Below are 23,191 nucleotides of genomic sequence, written 5' to 3' on the forward strand. Positions count from 1 at the left end.
TGGAATGTTGCCCAATTGCTGATTAAAAGCATTGTTCTGACTGGTTATCTTTGTCCTAGATACAAGTTAATGAAAATCCAACCTGGTTTGCAAGCTTGGCACTACCTGGCACAAGCACACCTTGTCAAGGACTACAGTAACCTTTTTTCACGTTATTGTTTCTGTCATTAATCAGTTTAATAGCAGTGTATGGAAAGCACAGTCAAATCAGTCCACGGTTTGCTGGCTCAGAGAAAACCAAGAGCAATTGCTGGTCTTTCTTTAAATCTTTCCCCACTAATGTCAGATTAGTTACACTATCCAGCCACTACACTTGGCATCTAGGTTCAAATCATAAGCTGGCATCTCTAATCCCTGCTCTCCTCTCTCTGTCCCCCCCCCACACATTCCCTGTGGTGTGGGGGGGTTGGAGCTGTCAGGACCTGCTTGGTCGTCGGTCTGCCAACGTTGGACCAGGGTCGTCACCCGGAATCCAGTGTCCATGACGGCCAACAGCGAGTTTCCCGGTCCCATCCAACGTCTGTAAAGGCGACATTGGGTTTTGGTGTTTCAAAACCCATTGACACTGTATGACTATGTTTAGCTTGTGTTCTGCTCCTCTCTCCTACCAACCGTCTCTGGAGGAGGGGATCCCTCTCTGAATTGCTCCTCCCAAGGTTTCTTCCATTTTTTCTCCCATTGGGAGTTTTGCTGGGAGTTTCTCCTTGTCTTCCTTGAGGGTTTAGGTTGGTTGAGGGGCAGTTCTATGGGCGTATGTGAAGCCCTCTGTGACATGCTTGCGTGTTAAAAAGGGCTATACAAATACATTGATTTGATTTGATAAGCTGCTTGTAGTTTAGGCTTGTACTTCAGCAAACAAATCACCAAAGGAAGTGAATGGGTCATTTTGACCCCCTACCGGCGCTATAAGGTTTTTCCTACATATAGCGCAGGTGTCAAATGACCTGAGTCTTAAGGCAGAGATGATGTTACTGACACATATTGGTCACTAGATGGCACTTCTTGTACCGAGCAAAGGCACAGTTGGAAAATGAACATGCCCTCGTCAACCTGTCATTTATTTCCGTGTTGTTAGTCGGTGAGCGTTTGTTGTCTAGCCCATCAATCATTCTGCAAAAGGTAATTTATTGGCTAAAGAATGTCAAACATTTTGCGGGTTAGACTGCAGTTGGTCTATAGTAGCCCATTATTATCAATTATTATCGGCTGAAAAGATCACGTTGTTTTCCCCCAGTCAAAAGTATAAACACGAAGGGATTTCAAAAAACTTCAATCGTCTGTAGATCCAGTCTGGCAAAACATGTTATGTTTTTCATTTATTGTCAGGACATGGTACAAGTATTGCAAAAATTTGAGCCATGTGTAATTTGTTTGGAAATTCTAGGCTATAGGCCTACTTGATGTTACATTTACTTTCAATGTTGTCTAGCTTACCAAATCCAGTTACCCATCATTCCAAGCATTCATTTCTGATATATACTTACAGCTTAAGAGTAAATTTCATTTCAATACTCGTAGCAATGCTACTACCTGCTAGTGTTACTTGTTAGCCTCCTAATTGTACATTTTGAAGCAATACTATAGCGTTTGTCCATATCGTTTTTTTCTATCGGAAAATAGTCGGTTGGAATGTTCAGAATCACACATGTGCGACGGTACTCTGTGGGGCCCGCTTTCGAACGATCACATATGTGCGACGCTAATCGTTAACGGGGTAAATTAGCTTTCCCTGTGTGATTTTGATCATAAAAAAATACTGGGTGATAAAGCACACATACATATCTAGGAAAGGTCAAGAAAGCAGGGTCCTGGAATTTGAGCGAGTGCGAAGATAAAATAAGATTCTCTCTTCACTGAGGTCAAATGACCCCAGCTTCTAGTGTTAACCATGTAGGGGGAACAAAAACTAAAAGCTTTTCTTTGTGTTTGTTGTGTATGTTTCAATAAAAACCCAAACTAAAGTTTAGCGGTCAAAATACCCGTTTTAGTCAATAAAATACAAAACAAAAAGCTAGGGCTGTCCCAGACTAAGGTTTTCTTTGGTTGACCAAAACTCGACTAAAACGTCTGAAAATCGACTAATCGAACTTTTGAGAAAAAAAAAAAAAACGTACAAACATTTTTGCGATCTGACTCAATGGCTGCTGGACATTGCAGATTCAGCCGCTAATAGCCTACTAATAATAAGACTCGTATCACCAGTCCTGTTGTAACCAAATGCCGATGGTATTTAATATCTCTTACAATGTACTACAAATAAAAAATATTGTTTGTTTAACATGCAGATCATCAGAGCGCGCTTATCACTGCCTGAAAACTTGCAGCATGCGAACTTACGTAGAAGCTGAGTGGGGAACGTTGCAACAGACAAAGATTTGGTCTTGGCCGGAGAAGATAATGTCATTCGATTTAGATGTGATTCTTATATAATAGGCATATTCCTTTTTCAACCCAGCGCGTTAGCATGAGTGAAGTAGGGCTAGACCAACTTACGTTTTTCAGGTGGTAGGCTATATCATTTTCGACCTCGAACTATGAAAAATAAACCGTTGTTGGCAGAGCTTGCATTCAAAGTTTTTCCTTTATATCTATTCAAAGAGTGCCCGGTACCTTGTAAATGTACTTTAATGAAATGCCGCCATACCACAGATGTCTTTGCCATTTTGATTAATAAGACCGACAAAGTAGGCTATGGCAGAGTTTGTAGTTCTGCAGCCAATTGTGCTCGTGCCGTGTGCAAAATACCAAACCAAAACAAAGCGCAGATTAACGAAAGGGAAAACAGTAACACCTTTTCTTTTAAATTATATATATTTTTAGAGTTGGTTTATTTGTCTTAAACAAGATAATCTACAATTTCTGTTGAACATTTTGTTAATTCAGCAATGATGACACAAGCAGGAATCAGATCTCACACTGCCATATGGCAGCTCGACTAAAACAATCTAAGTCGACCAAGAGCATATCGACCAGAAAATCGACTCGACGACCAAGTGGGGACAGCCCTTCAAAAAGCCAACCCAAACTAAAGGGCCCTCATACATTTGGTCACTTTTTTTTTTTTTTTTTTTTTTTTTTTTTTTTTTTTGTGTATTAGGGTTAGTATAGCGTACTATTTATTGTTATCTGTAATTTAGGAAGTTTTAGTGTTAGGGTTAGTATAGTCGTTTATTTATTGCTATCTGTATATTTAGGAAGTTCACTTATCTAAGCTCAGCATAGATGTAAATTTGTTCTGTGTACTTATATGTTATGTTATGCCAAGTGCTTGCGTTGTCTTGTCTTAAGAATTTCAGTGCCCAGTCTAACCTTGTGTTGCTCTGTGCACCTGACAAATAAAAGACTTGAACTTGAACATTTTGTTAATTTAGCCTCTAACCCACCTCACCTCTTTGCAGCGAGAGTTGAAGGCCTCCTCCAACTTTTTGCGGGTCTCTGGAACAAAGCACTTCTTCATGGTAGGAAAGTAGTGGGGGTACTTTAGGGTGATCTTCAGCTTGTCCTCTCCGTCCTTCTCCAACGAGCTCAGGAAATCCTCAGGGAGACCACCTTAAATTATACAGTAGATTCAGGGCTCTACAGTGCGACCATTTCACTCGCATTTGCACCAAAAAATATGTATGTGCGACCTTGAAAAATAATTTACGAGCACAGTGCGCGAGTGACGGGCTGTTGTCAATAAACGGAACCACAGTCGGAACCACCACCAACGCGATGAAGTGAAGCACCATTGATATCACATGTAAAGCAAGTGACGGAGTCGCGACTCCACGATGTGAACATAGCATAATGACGCGCGAGTGACGATTCACAACCAATGGGCCAGAGCCATTTAAAAAGAAAGTTACAACACTCTCTGTTCTCGCTGACACATGATCACTTGGTTCAATTAGCTCGCTAAAAACCCCACTGCTGGCAACCTGTTTGGTTTTCAACAGGACAGACAGTAGTAGCATCTCGATTTACTGACATTTCCAGTATATTAACACATAATATCAATTGGTTACTGGTGTGTTGTATTATGTATAGTGTCTGATACTTTATTAACATGTATGTATTACATTAACTTAAGCAGAGCTAGAAATGGCTATGCTAGCTAACATACTGTAGCTCACACCAGCTCAATTTAAGACAAGGAAGGAGTTTGGTAAATAGAACAGAATATACAAGGCAACCAATTGCATTCAATAAAACATTTTATTATGCAATATATCCAGTGAGAGGGTCGTTTGATTTTAGTGAGTGGACCTGAAATTCTTGCTGAGCGTCGACACCTAGCTGGACGATAGGGGACCCCTTAATCTGCAATTCATTGTTGCTAGCTCTAATCAGATGTGCATTTAGAATCTAACAAGCTATATCTTAAAATACACTTGAAGTAAAATTTGCCACATAAAATTTGGGTGACCAGACGTCCTCTTTTTCCCCGGACATGTCCTCTTTTCGAGACCTAAAAAATGCGTCCGGTAAGGATTCCAAATTTGTCCGGGATTTTGCCTCGTCGGAAATATGTGTCTTATGGGTCTTTCACAAACTATTACACCAGTCATGTTCAGTGTAACGAAGCAAGTTAACTGGTAAATTGATCAAATTACTGCATTATTTTAAAACTATTTTCAAAATCAGCTAACTTGATTAACTTGATAACACTAAAGATGAATGGGGTTGAATGTTTGGGATTAGGTCGCAAATGACACGCTTTACTTCTGCCTTCTTCGATTAGACCACAATGGAAGTCTATGGAAATGTCCCAACTCTCTTTTTAATATGGCTCTGGGTCTACCTAGCTTTGACAAGCCTTTTAATCCGTGGCATGCTTAGTCTATAATGTCCCAGTATTTTAAGAAAATATTAACTATAACTATATACATGTTTCTTAAACTATTTGTTCTAGTTCTTTCAGAGTGAAATTTGCTAGTGGTCTGGCATTAACTGTTAAATCAGTGGCGTTGTTAGACATCAAACTGTACTGGGGCACAGGCCCTTATTCGTATCCCTTCTTCCAAGCTTGTTGCGCACAATGCACTACAGTCCCTGACAAAAGTCTTGTCACTTATCCATTTTGTAGAATATATTGCTGATATATATTTATAACCTGACTTTTAATTAATCAATTGGTTTTAGAAATGGCTCATATGAAAGCTAAAACCCTCCCAAATTATGTTTAATATACAAAAATAAATTTGCTTCACTGAAGAAAGATTTATAATTTAATGAACAAAGAAAGGTCAGATTTTGGCAAGACAAAAGTCTTGTCGCCTTGTCATATGATGCACCCAATCCTAGATTACAGCCTCACCTGTATTAATTGATCAATCAATTAGTGGGTGTGTATAAAAAGAACCCCAGCACAACAGACCTTCACATAAACTGCAACTTGACCTCTGACAACATGCCTAAGATTCACCCTGAGACCAAAGTGTTGATTATCAAGAGTCTGAAGACCAGATCCACTGCTGAGGTGGCTAACATCTTCAATGTGTCTCAGCGCCAAGTACAAAGAATGAGAAAAAGATTTGAAGAGACTGGAGATGTTTTTGACAAGCCTAGGTCCGGCAGATCCCGCAAGACAACTGCTTGGGAGGACCGTTTGTTGGCTCGAAAATCCAAGGCCAGCCCCTTTTTCACTGCAGCAGAGCTCCACCAGGCCTGGTAACCTCAAGTCCCCGTGTCAACCAGGACAGTTTGTTGAATTCTGTCTCGAAATGGCCTCCATGGTCGAATCAGTGCCCAGAAACCAGCACTAAACAAAAGGCAATTAAAAAAACGTGTGGCATTTGCCAAGGCCCACAGCCTGCTAAAAGGATGGACGCTGGAAAAGTGGCAGAAGGTGGATTTCTCAGATAAATCTTCGGTGGAATTACATTACAGCCGCCGCAAATATTGCAGGAGATCTACTGGAGCGCGCATGGATCCGAGATTCACCCAGAAAACTTAAGTTTGGTGGCGGAAAAATCATGGTCTGGGGTTACGTCCAGTATGGGGGTGTACGAGAGATTTTCAGGGTGGAAGGCAATATCAATAGCCTAAAATATCAAGATGTATTAGCTACCTCTTACATTCCCAACCATAAAAGGGGTCAAATTTTGCAGCAGGATGGTGCTCCATCGCATACTTCCATCTCTACATCAAAGTTCCTCAAGGCAAAGAAGATCAAGGTGCTCCAGGACTGGCCAGCCCAGTCACCAGACATGAACATCATTGAGCATGTCTGGGGTAGAATGAAAGAGGAAGCATGGAAGACGCAACCAAAGAATCTTGATGAACTCTGGGAGGCATGTAAGACTGCTTTCTTTGCTATTCCTGATGACTTCATCAATAAATTGTATGAATCATTGTCGAACCGCATGGATGCAGTCCTTCAAGCTCATGGAAGTCATACAAGATACTAAATATGGATCTCAAAGCACCACTACTTCATTCACATATGTTATGCAACATATTTTTGTATTTGAAGTAAATTATTTCTTTAATTTTCACATTACTTTCTGTAGGCGACAAAACTTTTGTCTTGCCAATTTCTGACCTTTCTGTCTTCATTAAATGATCAATATTTTGTCAGTGAAGGAAATTTATTTTAGTATATTAAACATAATTTGGGGGGGGTTTAGCTTTTATATGAGCCATTTCTAAAACCAATTGATTAATTAAAAGTCAGGTTATAAATAGTTGTTTTTACAAAATGGATAAGTGACAAGACTGTCAGGGACTGTATTAGGCTATAGAAACTCCCCTCACTTAACCCACTATATAACAGTTCAGGGACGCAAGTTTGATATCAGCTTTGGCAGGGACATCTATAGTTAATGTAAGGTTTGTGTTTTCGGTTTGTTAAAACTCAAACTTTAGATTTTACTGAGGCACAGCAGATTTATACTGGGCACATGCCCCTGTAAAAAGGTTTAAACGACGCCCCTGTGTTAAGTTATGTTTAATAAACAAATACAATAAAAAAAAACTGTGCTCCTAAATTTATTTGTGTGCTCCTAAATTTTTTCATTTAGGAGCGCATGTACTCCTTGGTGAAAACATTAGCGTAGAGCTCTGAGATTACATAAATTGTTTTCATTTAGCATGGAGCTTGAGCTATTTTGGGACACCGTCACTAAATTAACACTAGAAGCGCCAATCCATTCCCCCTACTTATAACGCTTGTAACTTAAAAATGGACCCACACGTCAACAGTCAGGGACGTTGTTTCTGACATGTAATGATCGCTAGATGGCGCTTGTTGCACGGGGCAAAAGCTTTACTTCAGCAAAAAAATCTCTGGAGGAAGTTAATGGATCATTTTGACCCCTACCGGCGCTATAAGGTTTTTCCTACATATAACGCAGGTTTCAAATTACCCGAGTCTTGAGACAGGGACGATGTTACTGACACATATTGGCCACTAGATGGCGCTTCTTGCACCGAGCAAAGGCACAGTTGGAAAATGAACGTGCCTTTGTCAATCTGTAATTTATTTCCGTGTTGTAAGTCATTGATTATTTCATTAGAGCATTGTTGTTAAGCCCTTCAATCATTCAGTAAAATCAAATTCATCATAAAGGATGTTACACAAGTTGCAGGTTAAACTGCAGTTGGTCTATGAATGCGTAGCACGATATTATCAACATTTTATTTTTGGCCTGGACCAAGAGATCCAAGACACAAGAGAAACGAACTACGAGTGTGAACACAACAGTCATAAGCGCCACCAGGGGGGTGTTCCATCAACGTCGCTAACGCAAGTCGCGCTAACACGAATAAGTCTCACTTGGGTAAACGGCAACTTAGACTTGGGCCGAATCCCAATACTCCCCCTTACCCCTTCCCCTTACCCTTAATGTACCCCTTCCCCATGGCTCTCGAAAGTAAGAGGTAAGGGCTACATAGCCCTAGGAAATGGGACGCCACTTGGTTACAGGTACGTCATCTAGCACGTATCGATATCTCCAAAGCAAGTAGCGTTATGCACTGATATTAGACGAAATTCGCTGCTAATGGAGTTTACTTAGAACTGTAGACATGCTAGTCAAATAAATGCGGGACTGTTGTGCAATTCAGAACTGTAACATTAACGTACCAAACTAGCGATTTTTAGAAACGTTTCAATTAGGAAAATGGTTGCAAATATATATGTTCATGACTGTATATAACACAAAACAAGACTGTCATAATTTTTTTATCAATGAATTAAGCCGATAATATAACATTTATCGGACTCTCTGGATGATTTGGTCGCCATTGTTGCCGGTCGCGCAGGATTCACATAGCCCTTGGTTTCAAGTAAGCTCCCAATCTTACTTGGTTTTAAGGGGTGTATACCCCTTAGTCTTAGCCCTTCCCCTAGCTCCAAAAGAGTATTGGGACACCACTAGCTCTCACGGGAACGCGCAAAACTAAGGGGAAGGGGTAAGGGGAAGGGGTAAGGGGGAGTATTGGGATTCGGCCTTAGTCTTAGCCCTTCCCCTAGCTCCAAAAGAGTATTGGGACACCACTAGCTCTCACGGGAACGCACAAAACTAAGGGGAAGGGGTAAGGGGAAGGGGTAAGGGGGAGTATTGGGATTCGGCCTTGAGCCTCAAGCGGTTCCACTAACGTTCCGTTCCACCAACAGGCAACGCTATTTCAAGCTAGACCTCAATAAGATTAGAGTGTGCAGTCCAGATCAGGCGATCGTCGAAAAGAGGAGTAATGTCGCAAAAAGCAAAGCGTAAACCAGCAGAGTGGTGTTGTTTCAGCAGCGTAAATAGATTTGAGGGGTTTTGGAGTTGTCCCCAAAAATGGCAATGTTGCCCGCAATTAACATGTTAAGGGAGACAACTTGTCAAACCATTACGACTGTTAAAATGCGTAAATTGTAGACCTACCAAATCTACTTAACATATATGCGTTTAGGCCTACTGATAATTAGCGTAATTTGATGAGTTGTCTGAAACTGTTCTGAAAGTAGGCTAGCCTATGGCCGATATTCTCAACAGGAGATAATAATAATAATACATTTTATTTATATAGCGCTTTTCAAGGTACTCAAAGTTGCTTTACAGAGACCAGCATTCATTCAGACTAGGGATGGAGATTTGACATGATTTCACAATTCGAATAGTATCCGAAATTATTTTTGAATATCTGGATAATCTGTTTTTATTAATGCTGCTGCGGTTCGCTATGTAGCCTAGTTAGCCTGACATGACGCAAAGCACAGGCCTACATTCAACATATGAACCACCACACATTCTGGCAATAATTGCGACTGTTAAAATATTAGATTAAATAAGGATTAAATAAATAACAAATGAATGATACATGTATTTATTGAACATGACGCAAAGACAATGAATTTAAAAAAACGCATGCGTCTTCAGACGTAGCTCTTAACTTAGCGAATAACCCAAAAATAGCCGATAGGCAACATGGCTACTGGTAACAAATGAAATAAAACACAACTGCATTAGACCTACTCATTTTTATGCAGGAAAATTAGCATATCAACATGTTCAGGAGAGAGGTGAGTACGGAGTCTATTTACAAGCAAGCCGGCAGTGGAGAAGACTCGCTCGGCAGGAACTGAGGTTGCGGGTATTGCGAGGTACTGCTTAGCCAGGACACTAAGCTTTTTGTACCGGCCCTGGTTGGTATTCCACCACTCCAGTGGGTTGGCCTGGGGTGGGGGCATGGCTCGCTGAAATACAGCGCAACTTCACTTCGTTGGATATCGTTATCCTTGTAGTAGTCCTCTCCAAAAAGTGTGTTGAGTGTTGCAGTGGCAATGTAGGTGCGGGAGTGCGTCGGCTGCTCCTCAGAGGCATCTGGCTGAGCATTATCGGTGTGGCTTTTGACACATTTCGGTCAGCCTTTCCCTGATCTCCAGGTGGAGAGGCTGTTGCACACAGTTTAGGTGCTTGTGTGTTGGATCGAGCGTTGTGGCAATGAGCGCTGCCTTGCCTGTATGAGATCAATAATAATCCAATGTTAGGCCTGTCACCGGAATGGACTATTACCGGGATAGATCTTACAGGTATATTATTTTTTTGAAATATAATGCGCACATAGGCTATACATAAACACATTAATTTGGTAATGACATACATTAAATTAATTAAACTATTACCGGGGTCAGTTGAGGTGTATAGGACTTTGCGTTTTCTCAGCCAGGTTGCCACTGCTTCCTTGAAGTCCCCAACATTTCGGGACTCTGTAGATTTGGGGATTTGGTGCCTTGTCAGGAGGCTGTGTGTCACGGGGTGCTCCATGCTTATGCACACATGGGTCTCGCTGCACAATGCTGTAGTAGCACACTTTAGTGACTGGAGTGCGGGCATGATGTCTTCGATCGTTTGCCAGTTGTCATCCGTGAGCTCCAAGGTTCTGGCATCACTCAGTTTAGTGATGGTTCTGTCTGAGAGGGTCGCTGCCACTGCCCATCTCTGCTCACGGAGACGCTCAAACATGTCACAGATCGAGTTCCAACATGTTGGACAGTGCTGAATGAGCTTGTGTAAAGGCAGATTTTGCTGCTGCTGTTTGTTTTTTAACCCTACTGTCGCTACAGTGCTGCGATGGAAATGGCTCACCAGCCTCCCACTTGCTCCCACCACCCGACTCACACTGGCCACTTTAAAGCCTTCATTTTTTGCCAGCTGGAGCGTATGAGCTTAATTAATAAATTACTTTAAAATAACTTTACCACATGCATTTATTAACTGATAGGCTAAATGCTGAGCTTTAAGATAAAAGGGAAAGATAACCATGACTAAAATGGGGATTTACTGAAATAATTAGTATTGCACAGATCCAGCACAGACTTCGAGATCAGAAGGTGACCCAAACTGTAGCACACTTTGCTTGGTGGAACAGTCATTTAAAATAGCTCAGCATGACTAAGAATATATCATTATTATATCACGCGTGCATATTTAATCCAAATCCATATTTCCGATTAACATAATCTGCCTGCACAGATCCAGAGGGGGCTTGGACAGTGACAGACTGTGGCTGTGCCAAGTGTTGTCACATCCTCACCTTGGAAAGCATGCCCTAGTGGGAACATTAGGGGAGACTGTTGGGCACAGCATCTAATCGTCTTCTTTGGAAAGGGCAACATTTGGGACACTTGTCATGCAGGGGCAGCATAAAGGGCACTTCATAACAGCACCCTTTTCCATTGGAAGTAAGGGCATGGGATCAGTCCAATTTAGAACATTGTAAGGGCACCTTATAGAGTACTGCATCATATTTTCTCTACTATAAAGGAATTCATTAAGACATGTTTTTACATTTATAGAGGGCACACTGTCATTTATTGCATGGGGCATCCTGTGCACTCAAGCATTTTTCACCATGTGAATGGCAGACAGTAGGGCACTTGGTGTAATTTTTGCCACTCTAGAGGGCATTTTAGAAACACTTTTTCAACCATGGGGGCACCAGGTAGTCACCCCGAGTCTTCCAGTGGGCCTGGATACACCCATGGGGACAGTATATTGCACCTATAATATTGTGGAAGCCAGAAGGACAGGTAATATAGAGGGTTGTCAACATATAGGCTACTTTAAACAATGAAAATACTTTATACAATTGCAGAAAAAGTTGCTTCCTTGTGTGTGATTCCAACAGACTACATAGTCTAGGTCTACCTACATATACTGCAGTCTACTACCCTCCTTTCTACTATTATAGTCTACTATTGTCCTTTTCTATTACTTTCTACTAAGGATGGTAGGCTGCTCTTATGTGTTCATTGCCATCCTTAAGAGTTGCTAAAGTGTTATTTTATATATATTGATGTATTTTTTGTGAGGCCTCAAAAAGTCTGAATTTACGTTTCCGAACACAGACTAAAGTGCTTTGCGCTCAGGAATTTACTCGACGGAACTGTCTTTTGAGATTCTCTTTCCGCCTGTTTGAAATTATTTGCAACACATTTTAGTTTAGCTTGACTTTTAGCCTAACACGGATCAGGCTAGTTCCGAAGTATAAGTTACATTTACATTTACTCATTTAGCAGACGCTCTTATACAGAGCGACTTACAGTAAGTTCAGGGACATTCCCCCCGAGGCAAGTAGGGTGAAGTGCCTTGCCCAAGGATACAACGTCGTTTTGGCGGGGAATCGATCTGGCAACCTTATGATTACTAGCCCGACTCCCTCACCGCTCAGCCATCTTACTCCATCTTACTCCATTGTCAGAGTTACCTTGGTTACGTAGCTAGAACTCGAATAAGCCACCTTAATGGAACGGAACTCTCGCTTAAGTGAGACTTGGCAAAATAAGTCTTTCTTTTCCTTAATCAACGTTGATGGAACACCCCCCAGCGATGAGCAAAAGCCCAATTAGAAACTAGCATAACGTTTTTGCACCATTTCGTGTTGATGTAAACACACAAGCCACAGTCCAGTTTATTGTTCAGGGAGCAAACATTTGAGGGCTGGATAAACGGGAGAGCAAGGGCAGATCGTAGCCTCTAGCTTAGAAGTTCCAAACTGATACACTTCTCTAATTTTTGCAATAACTTCGACTGTGCGCTGTCAATAAATAAAGAACAATAACTGTTCTGGGACCTATCAGACCCTTGACACATTTCAATAGCTCCTGCAATAGACCTACAGATCGCAAACTACAGTTTGAGTATCCACTAATTCAGTTTACACACATAGATTGTCGATTTTATTGGATAATGATTCTTTGGAACCATTTTTGAATATATGCAAAAATGTGTTTATTAGTTACGTTCATCTTCTTTACAAAACATAGTTTAGGCCTATTTGCAATCTACCATTGTAAATTATTGTTGGTGCTTTAAAATGATGGGACATTAAAATTGTGCTTATCTACACACAAATGTATGTGACACAAATGTACTTATAAAATAAAAATTATTGCTATCATTTTCCACATAATTCTAAAATGATTAGTGGTGTCAAACGATTAAAATATTTACTCACGATTAATCACAACCAATCGCACATTTGTATCTATTCTAAATTTCCCTTGATTTTTTTTGGTCCCATTATTTTTTCTCATTTTAATGCTCTTATCAGCATGGAAAAGTGGATCGGATTGCTTGGTGCAAATGTTTTTTAAAATTGAAAACAACAATTGCCTAGCTTTGACGAGGGGGCGGAGAATTCGCATCAGCTGTGTGCTTGGCCATCAAGTGGTTTTTCAGACTTGATGTGCTGCGATGATAGCTCAGTTCACAAGGACAAAACACACAGATCACTTTGATCTTGTCATTGGAACCATTTGGCAACATTTCCATTCAGAATCTTATTGGCATCCATTTTGGCATCTCACGCTCACCATCCACTCAAAACGTAACGTTAGCCTACTACTCTTTAGCCGACTCGCAAGCCCAAACAAGTGTGTGCGGCGTGCCTGTTTTGTTTCCGGTCTAGCTAGATCCGGTGTGGTGTTGTAGTTTTTTCTAACGTCAGTAGTTGTTGCAACAGCATGTGAAAAAAACTACAAAGTTTGCTAGGCCAAAAAGAATGTAATTAATAAAAAAATTTACACTGTTAAAATGGGTTTGCGCTACAGCCTTTAATAACGCGTTTAACTGACAGCACTAACAGTTTTTTAGTGCTATATATATACACATATTAGGTATATACATTAACTTTGTCTGAATAACAGAAGACTTGTATACGGGAGCCCTTGCGACATCTGCTGATAGAAAATAGAATCGTAGCCTTGGAATGCAGAATTAAAAAAAAAAGCAGAATGTGCACCTGGCAGCAATTTAACAGTAAACAGGAGTGAAACAGGCCAGGGAAAGGTGGTCCATGACTGGTATTACCTGCATCCCTTTCCCAGTCAGTGGATGAGTGCTGCAGCTGTGGCATGTCAACTAATTAGGGACTCCCATGGCAAAAACACCAGACAGCACACATATTTTGGTTGACGTCATCACAGAAAATGTGAGGAACGTAGCAAGTGAAGGCCTACAACACAGCAGTTCGATTCCCGGCCGTGTCAAAAATGACGTTGTGTCCTTGGGCAAGGCACTTCACCCTGCTTGCCTCGGGGGAATGTCCCTGTACTTACTGTAAGTCGCTCTGGACTAAATGTAATGTAATGTAACTAGACAAGGTTGGAACGGCTGAAGTACACATCAAACTATCTGACCTCAACTAAAGAAGATCCTGTTTGGTTTTGACTAGAGTTGTATCGTTTGTAATAAATCCCCGAGTGGGCTTACCCACTGGCATGAGTTTGCTTGCTCAATTGTGGAAATCCCGGTTAAAGTCTCTGTAAAGTAATAATAAATGTGTTTCGAGTTCATTACACCACAAAAAAAATGTGCTACCAACCACCCAACCAAATTTGAGTAAGTAAAAGTAAATAAAATAAGGTATCAAAATTGTAAAACAATAAGCAGTATTCTCAGCTCTCAAACGCTGGGGGCGTGTCTGCTGAGGGCGCTGAAACCTCGCCCACCCACAGGAAAGCTACGCCTCTCTCAATTGTCAAACACCTCTACAACAAAAAAGGACGGAAGTTCGTAAAACTACCTAGCCTGACGTTGTCATACTCATAATTCTAGTCAGAATATGAGTCTGAGAACTCTCCGTTGGGCTTTGACTACAGGGCGTGTTTCAAACGAGCCTGGAAAACAAATGCCTCTTCGCTCAATTGGATAGATCTACAACCAATCAGAGCAACAGAGTATGTGACGTATGTTAAGCACCGCATAGTTGTTGTCAACAGAACTAAACTACAAGCAGACTTGAAGTATGCTTGAAGAATGAATACAAACGATTTTTGCCGGTGTTGTAAAATTAATTTAAGGGTAGGGAGAGTACTTGTTCACACGGTCAACCTTTTTGAGCGAAACAATAAAGGGCAATGCATATACGAACAAGTTCTCCGTTTAGGATTACAACTCCATCGGGGCCAGCTGATAAATTAAACTTTTACCGAATCCCGTAGGAAGGATGGCAAAAACATATTTTCCATCGACAAATGCCTTGATTGCGTCTCTCTGTTCCTCTTTCAAAATTAAGTGTTCAGACCTAGGCGTATAGTTTTTCTAAAGACTAAAAAGAAGAAGAAAGAAAAACCCTTTATTTCAGAATTGTCTTCCAAATGAAACAAGGTTGCTCTTCTTGTAATTTTGCCAATTCGCAGAATTTCATTGCTAGCTAGTTACATGTTAGTCTGTGTAACATGAAGGCAAAACTGATGCCAAAACTGAAGCTTATACCCTCAGGATGTTATGTAATGAGACAAGAAACACGTCCTTCTCTCCATATTATTATGCTGCCCATGCATATTAAATTAGGTATTGGTAAATGGAGTATGTGGCTGATCATTTTTTGGGCTGTGCCATTTAGGGAAACTGATTCAACCACCTAAACCATGTGTTTTCTGAAAGCTTACATCCTAAGGATGTGATCTGTGAAAAAGACTATAGGTTTGAACACACATTTGACCATTTCTGAACTGTCCAGTCATGCTTTAGGGAGATGCTAATTTTTTATGTAGCCTACATAATTATTAGGCTACTAAACCTATACCAATTGTGAATTTGATATGCTGATAACATGTTTTACATCTCAGAAATCTTCATATGAACAATCTACATTAAGCTTATTTCAATTATCAATATGAAAGAATGCTCAATGCATCTCCATGTCTCCTGATATAGCCTAGGTGGTTGAGATTGAGAGTGATTCCGAGGCAGGGGCAGCATGCAGGGGCAGTGGAGACAGTTCTGTTGCTGAGGTGAGTGCTGAAAGGTGACATGTAGTTGAAGTTAATCGAATGTCCGGATATCCTAAAGTTACTAAGTATTCAGATACTTTTTTTTAATACTTTTGAGCGTGTAATAATAACAAATTAAAAAATAACGAAAAATGTAAATAAGCTTTCCATGTGTCGTGAATTCTAATAGTTGTGACGTTAGAAATGATGAAAACATAATCAAAAAAGGTAGGCCATGTGACCCTGCGTTCTGCTGCGAGTCTCCTTTAATTTCATTTGGCGCTACAAGAAGCTTAGTATCCTGCATTTTTGCATTTGTGTGATGGCGCACCGTATCCTATAGGATTCCGGTTCCAAGTTGATATGCAATTTTTTTCCATGTGTGTCTTTCGTTTTTATCAAGGATAGCCTACCCAATGTGTTTAATTTCATCCAATGTATTTTTTACTTTTTATTTCACATAATAATAGGCTAAGCGTTAGTCCGCCAAGTTAAGAGCCTATGTCTGAAGACGCAGCGTTTCATTGTCTGAAGTTCATTGTCTTTTCGTCAATAAATTGATCTTTCATTCGTTTTCTTTATTTAACCCTGATTTAATCTAGTTTAACAGTCACAATTATTGACATTACATGTGTTTACTGTATGCTTTGCGTCATGTCAGGCTAATTAGCCTACATAACGGAACCGCATTAATAAAAATAGGTTAATTAATCAAATCCCCATCCCTAGTGCTTAACTGAAATAACTGGCCTAAAATAATAAAGCAGGCTACTTATCGTACAGTGCAATATACTGTTTGTGTCTGCAACAAACCTTGAGGTTGTGTTAAAAATGAAACTCAATAATAATATAAATAAGAATAAACTAATATATAAACGACCATCCGAACAAGAGAATGCGCCTTAAGAACTAGTATTTTTCTGTTGTAATTGGGATACATTACAACATTACATTATGACTTCAGATACAGTATTAGGGGACCACAAAGGGCCTATATAAAAGCCACCAAAAACAGCATGTCATGTCATGGGATCATCATCAGTAACAGCTAGTACCTAGCTAGCTACTAGCACCTAGCTAGCTAATAGCTAGCTAGTAGTAGTAGCTAGCAGCATGTGCGAAACAAAGATTTTTCTCCTCCAGAATGACTAACCCTACCAAAGATTTTGTGGATTTTTTCATGAAGAACACTTTTAGTTTCTGGGCTACACAGAATAGATGAGAATGTTAGACAATAAGTGTTATAAGTACAAAGGTTCGAGGGGTACTGTACTGCGACCTTAGGAACATCGGCAACACAAAAGCAGGGAGCATATAAATGTCAACATAAAATTCAAGCTTCTAGGGAAAAATCGCATTGACGAAATTTGCCTACATTGTATTAATAAAATTATTTATATCTTGTTTTGGGTTTTGTTGTGTAAAATTGTCCCATGCCCGCAGTGATAAGATGCGTCTTTTACTCTTGGTCACCTGGCCCAATGTTTTTTTTTTTTTTCATCCTTTGTGTTACGATCAATAGGCTATACAGTATGATATTATATTTGCTACTTAGAGCAATGGAAGATGGGAATAAACCTCAGATGAATTACGTTACTTTAGTTATAGTAAATTTAATGAATAGGTTGCTAGTCGATTTATAGCTACCAGCCATAGGTTCTTTTCTTTTTCTGTCCTCCCCAATTTTTTTGAGTCACCAATCGCCACTGGAAAAGTGATGTGACAATAAAAAAGTATTTAAAATAAATCATACCATTTTGAAGATTACGTAAACCAAGTTATATACTCAATATAAAATAATATACTGAAATTAAGCAGAGAATGTCTGTAAATGATCTACGCCTTAATCCTTGTGTTATCTTCGGGTCATTCTGACTCATCAGTCACTGTGACCCACCGTCGTTTTGCAACAACTTTACTCCATACAAAAACAAAGTGAAGCATTTTCTTTTAACCGTCGGGCTGTCTCAGACCCCCCACAACGCGATGGTTAAAATAAAATGCTTTTCATTCGTTTTTGTATTGGGTAAAATCGTCGCAACACAACAATGGATGAATCCAAAAAAGAAAAACACTCAATTTCCATTCCATTTCTTGCAAATGTTTTCAACACTGCACCAAATTACACAATTTGGATGAAGACATGATCGTGGATCAAATGTATAATTATGTTATTCTTTACAATAAAGTTTTAATTGACAGTTGCCTACAAGGTAAAGAAATCAACTAAGACACTTTTATAACCCACCTCAGGAAAGTTTGGCTTTTACACTCACCTAACTCTTCTCTGGTGAAAGCCAAGCTAGTGGTGTCCTCATTTAAATGCTTGTTGAAGTCAATACATAGGTTACTCAGTTTTTTCTTTATATTCTTGATCATCTGTTACAAAGAAGCAAAATAAATTGATGAATTTAAGTTTATAAAGGGTGAGAACATTGGATGTGAACTACTCTCGCCATTGCCAGACAGAAAATGTGTATATTTACATTTTGTGTCTCCTTGGGCAGATGGAGACCATTCCTTTTGCCAAGTTTGATGAGTTTCTCCATATACCTCTTAGATTCATTGTTCAGGGAGTCCACATCAAGCTTCTGCAAATGGAGAAAGTGTTTATGAGAACACCCGATATACATGATAAAATTCTGAGTAAGCACACTTTAACATAGGGCAGGATTATATATTTTTTGCCATAAATACACTTCAATAAATATCATTTATACACATCCCTTGAAAGGCAAAATGAAAATATTATTTGAAAATGGCAACATGATACCATCGTTGATGAAATCACTTGGGTCAAAGTTAGTAAGCTTGTTGACATATTTCATAGCAACAAGGTCAACCCCGCCCTTTCTCTCAGTTTAAGATTTATTTCCAAACTCTGTACCCCACACACAAGTGGACAATCATAGCACAAGGGCCATCTTCACAAAACATTTTGTCTTACCACTTAAGAGTTTTCTAAATATCAGTAAAAGTTCTTAGCCAAGAGTTTGGAGAAAAATATTAGACTGAGAGACTGTTCAAATGCTTGTCTATATTCCCAGGAAAAAAGGAAATCTGTGATGCTTCAGTAGCCCCTTTTAATGCCATCCTTGCACACCCTGAAAAGTTGAGTAAAATTGCCCAAAGTTCGTAGACCTACTCCAAGTGAGTGATACAATAATCTAATTTGATCAAATGAACTTAGTTAACCGTTTCACAATCCAATTATAAAAATGTTATAAGTGTCTATGGGAAAGTGAACCACAACTTTGCTAGTTGCTAATTAGCAGTAAAGGAACTCAAGCTCAGGCCGTTTCTCAGACCATTAAATAGCTACAATCAAACAAATACAGTATGGCCAACTCATCACAGGTTTAACTAAATAAAATAGTTGATTCAAAATGATAGTTGTGGACATTTTCTAACTTGCAACAGCCACATCTTTCATCAATACTACAGCTGAATTGTTTTTATACATGTGCTCTTTAAAACAATTTAATAAACTACAGTACCAGTTCAAATTTTAGACACCCACTCATTTGTATCATTTTCTACTTTGTATAGTGACAATTAAGAGATCTAAACATGGACATAAAATGGATTCTTTATAGTAACGGTCAAACTAATATAAATATATTTTACATTTGTGATTATTGAGTGTAGCTATCCTTTTCCTGGATGACGTCTTTCTCAACTAGCTTTGGTCACCTGCAATGCTTTTCTAAGTATGGAGTTCCCACATGTTAAGGGCTTGTTCTGGGGATTGAACAACTTTATGTTGCAATAATGACACTGTGCATTATCCACACACAGCTACTTACTAGAGAAATCAATCATTTTAACAGAAAATATTGATTTAGAAATTATTTTACTGCTTCTGCTAAAAATTATATGGTTGGAAATGCAGAAACAAACCCTGTAGCCTTCTTAGAATCAGAAGCATTATAATTTACATTAAACTGAACATTAAGCTGACCGGAGCTGCGGCCGCAAGGCGGTCGGTGCATGTCGCGGCGGTAACCCTCGGACCCGGTGGTGGACTCTGGAGGTAAGGGATGCCGTCAAGCTGAAGAAGGAAGCCTATCGGACTTTATTGGCTGGTAGGACTCCAGAGGCAGCTGATGTGTACCGGCAGGCCAAGCGGAACGCGGCTTTGGTGGTCGCGGAGGCAAAAACCCGGGCATGGGAGGAGTTCGGCGAGGCCATGGAGAATGACTTCCGAACGGCTTCAAAAAGGTTCTGGACCACCATCCGGCGGCTCAGGAGGGGGAAGCAGTGCTCTGTCAACACTGTATACGGTGGGGATGGTGCGCTGCTGACCTCGACGGGGGACGTCCTGGATCGGTGGAGGGAATACTTCGAAGACCTCCTTAATTCCACCAACACGCTTTCCGACGTGGAAGCAGAGTCTTGGGACATCGGGGGGGGCCCTTCTATCTCTGGGGCTGAGGTCGCCGAGGTGGTTGAAAAGCTCGGCGGGGGCAGGGCCCCTGGGGTGGATGAGGTCCGCCCGGAGTTCCTTAAGGCTCTGGATGTTGTAGGGCTGTCTTGGTTGACACGACTCTGCAACATCGCGTGGACATCGGGGACAGTGCCTCTGGACTGGCAGACCGGGGTGGTGGTTCCCCTCTTTAAAAAGGGGGACCGGAGGGTGTGCTCCAACTTTAGGGGGATCACACTCCTCAGCCTCCCTGGGAAAGTCTATTCAGGGGTCCTGGAGGGGAGGGTCCGTCGGATTGTCGAACCTCGGATTCAGGAGGAGCAATGTGGTTTTCGTCCTGGCCGTGGAACAGTGGACCAGCTCTATACCCTCCGCGGAGTCCTGGAGGGTACATGGGAGTTCGCCCAACCAGTCTACACATGTTTTGTGGATTTGGAAAAAGCGTTTGACCGTGTCCCTCGGGGGCTCATGTGGGGGGTGCTCCGAGAGTACGGGGTACCGGATTTCCTGATCGGGGCTGTCCGGTCCCTGTACGACCGGTGCCAGAGTTTGGTCCGCATTGCCGGTAGTAAGTCGAACTTGTTTCCGGTGAGGGTTGGACTCCGCCAGGGCTGCCCTATGTCACCGATTCTGTTCATTACCTATATGGACAGAATTTCTAGGCGCAGCCAGGGTGTTGAGGGGGTCCGGTTTGGTGACCTCAGGATCGGGTCGCTGCTTTTTGCGGATGATGTGGTCCTGTTGGCTTCATCGGGCCATGACCTTCAGCTCTCACTGGAGCGGTTCGCAACCGAATGTGAAGCGGCTGGGATGCGAATCAGCACCTCCAAATCTGAGGCCATGGTAATCGACGGGAAAAGGGTGGAGTGCCATCTCCGGGTCGGGGAGGAGATCCTGAACCAAGCGGAGGAGTTCAAGTATCTCGGGGTCTTGTCATCCGGAAGGGGCTCAGAGTAGAACCGCTGCTCCTCCTCGTTGAGAGGAGCCAGCTGAGGTGGCTCGGGCATCTGATTAGGATGCCTCCTGGACGCCTCCCTGGTGAGGTGTTCCGGGCACGTCCCACTGGGAAGAGGCCCCGGGGAAGACCCAGGACACGCTGGAGGGACTATGTCTCTCGGCTGGCCTGGGAACGCCTCGGGGTCCCCCAGGAAGAGCTGGTGGAAGTGGCCGGGGGGAGGGAAGTCTGGGCCTCCCTGCTTAGGTCGCTTGCCCCCGTGACCCGATCCCCGGACAAGCGGCAGATGACGGACGGACGGACGGAAACTGAACATTTCTATTGATAAGGAGCTGAATTGGACTTCCTTGGGAATGTTTCTACCTCAATCTGTTTGCTTCTTTCCGGGGGTTTCCCAAATCTAGGATCAGAACTGTCCATAGCTGTATGTTATTCATAGCAGCAGTCTACTATTCCAAAATAACAGACCATTGAATGGCAAGATAAACCAATCACAATTGAGTCTTCAACAAAGCAGTATAATTATGTTCAGTAATGTACTCCCCAGTCCTATTGCAATAATGTCAATATTTTTTTACTCTCCCATGTGCGACCTGGCGGTTCTCTGGTCAACTTGCATTCATTCAAACCGGGAGGGGGAAATTCTGAATTAATTTGTGAGTCCGATGTTGACATTTCATGAGTAGAAATTAGGGCTGCCCATTTCTTGCATTTTCCTAGTTGAACACGTTAACAATCAATAATCGATTAATCAATAAGGACAAAGGATACAAAATGCATGGCTTTTCAAAGTTAAAGTTGTATGTCAACAATAATTGGGGCACATTAACTGGGACGCTGTACAAAATGTAAATATAAAAACAGAATGCAATGATTAGAAAATCTCAGAAACTCATATGTCACTCACAATAGATCATTGAAAACATCTGACACATTTAAACTTAGTAAATGTACAATTCTATTGAAAAAATAAGGTAACTTGGAATTTGATGGCCGCAACACATTTAAAAAATGTTGGGACAATGGCAGTAAAAGGCTGGAAAAGGTAAGTGTTACTAACAAAAAAAACAATTGAGGGAACATTTGGAAATAACTAAGTTAATTGCAAACAGGTCAGTAACATGATTGGGTATGTAAAGAGTATCTTAGAGAAACAGCATCTCAGAAGTAAAGGTGGGCAGAGGTTCACCAATTTGCGAAAACCAGCATCTATATATTGTGGAACCATTTCAGAATAATGTTCCTCAATCTTCTCTGGACTAAAGCTCATTTAAAATGGACTGAGGCAATGTGGGAAAACTGTTGTGTTCAGAAGAATTGAAATTAGAAATTATTTTTGGAATGCCAAAAAGCTAAGCTAAGTCCTCTGGACTAAAGATGAGAGGGACCATCCAGCTTGTTATCAGCGCTCAGTTCAAAAGCCTGCATGTCTGATGGTATGGGGGTGCATTGGTGCTTGTAGAATGGGAAACTTGCACATCTGGAAAGGCACCCTTAATAGTGAAAGGTATATACAGGTTTTAGAGCAACATTTGCTTGCATCCAGGCAACATCTTTTTCAGGGAAGGCCTTGCATATTCCAATAAGACAATGTTAAACCAATCCCTGAGTCTGTTACAACTGCATGGCTGCGTAAAAGAAGAGTCCGGGTGCTGAACTGGCCTGGCTGCAGTCCAGACCTTTCACCAGTTAAAAACATTAGGTGGAACATGAAACAAAAAATATAACAAAGACCCAGGACCATTGGCAGCAAAAATCCTGTATCAGACACAAAAGGGATAACATTCCTCTCCCACAACTCCAGCCACTGGTCTCCTCATTACCCAGACATACAGACTGTTGTTAAAAGAAGAGGGACAACTACACAGTGGTACCATAGGCTTGTCCCAACTTTGAGACCTGTTGCTGCCATCAAATTCTAAATTACTGTATTTTTTTCTTAAAATTGTACATTTCATCAGTTTAAACATTTGATATGTTTTATATGTTCTATAGTGAATAACATATGGGTTTATGAGTTTTGCCAATCAATGTATTCTGTTTTTTATTTTACACAATGTCCCAACTTTTTGGGAATTGGGGTTGTACAAGAAACATTCATAAAGCACAAACAATTTAA

At 41.0% G+C, this 23,191-nt stretch overlaps 1 protein-coding gene across 1 annotated transcript; it reads right to left on the reverse strand.

Moving 5' to 3' along the window:
* Positions 1-3,334: 3,334 nt before the first annotated feature.
* Positions 3,335-18,795, reverse strand: LOC124465483 (thimet oligopeptidase-like). The gene is made up of 3 exons (XM_047017288.1): positions 18,178-18,795; positions 17,968-18,070; positions 3,335-3,549 (listed from the first exon to the last, which is right to left on the reverse strand). The coding sequence occupies exons 1-3, from the start codon at positions 18,322-18,324 to the stop codon at positions 3,368-3,370; spliced, it is 432 nt and encodes a 143-aa protein (XP_046873244.1). The 5' UTR covers positions 18,325-18,795; the 3' UTR covers positions 3,335-3,367.
* Positions 18,796-23,191: the final 4,396 nt, after the last annotated feature.

Source organism: Hypomesus transpacificus, unplaced genomic scaffold (assembly GCF_021917145.1).
Source record: "Hypomesus transpacificus isolate Combined female unplaced genomic scaffold, fHypTra1 scaffold_512, whole genome shotgun sequence".
NCBI classification, from domain to species: domain Eukaryota; kingdom Metazoa; phylum Chordata; class Actinopteri; order Osmeriformes; family Osmeridae; genus Hypomesus; species Hypomesus transpacificus.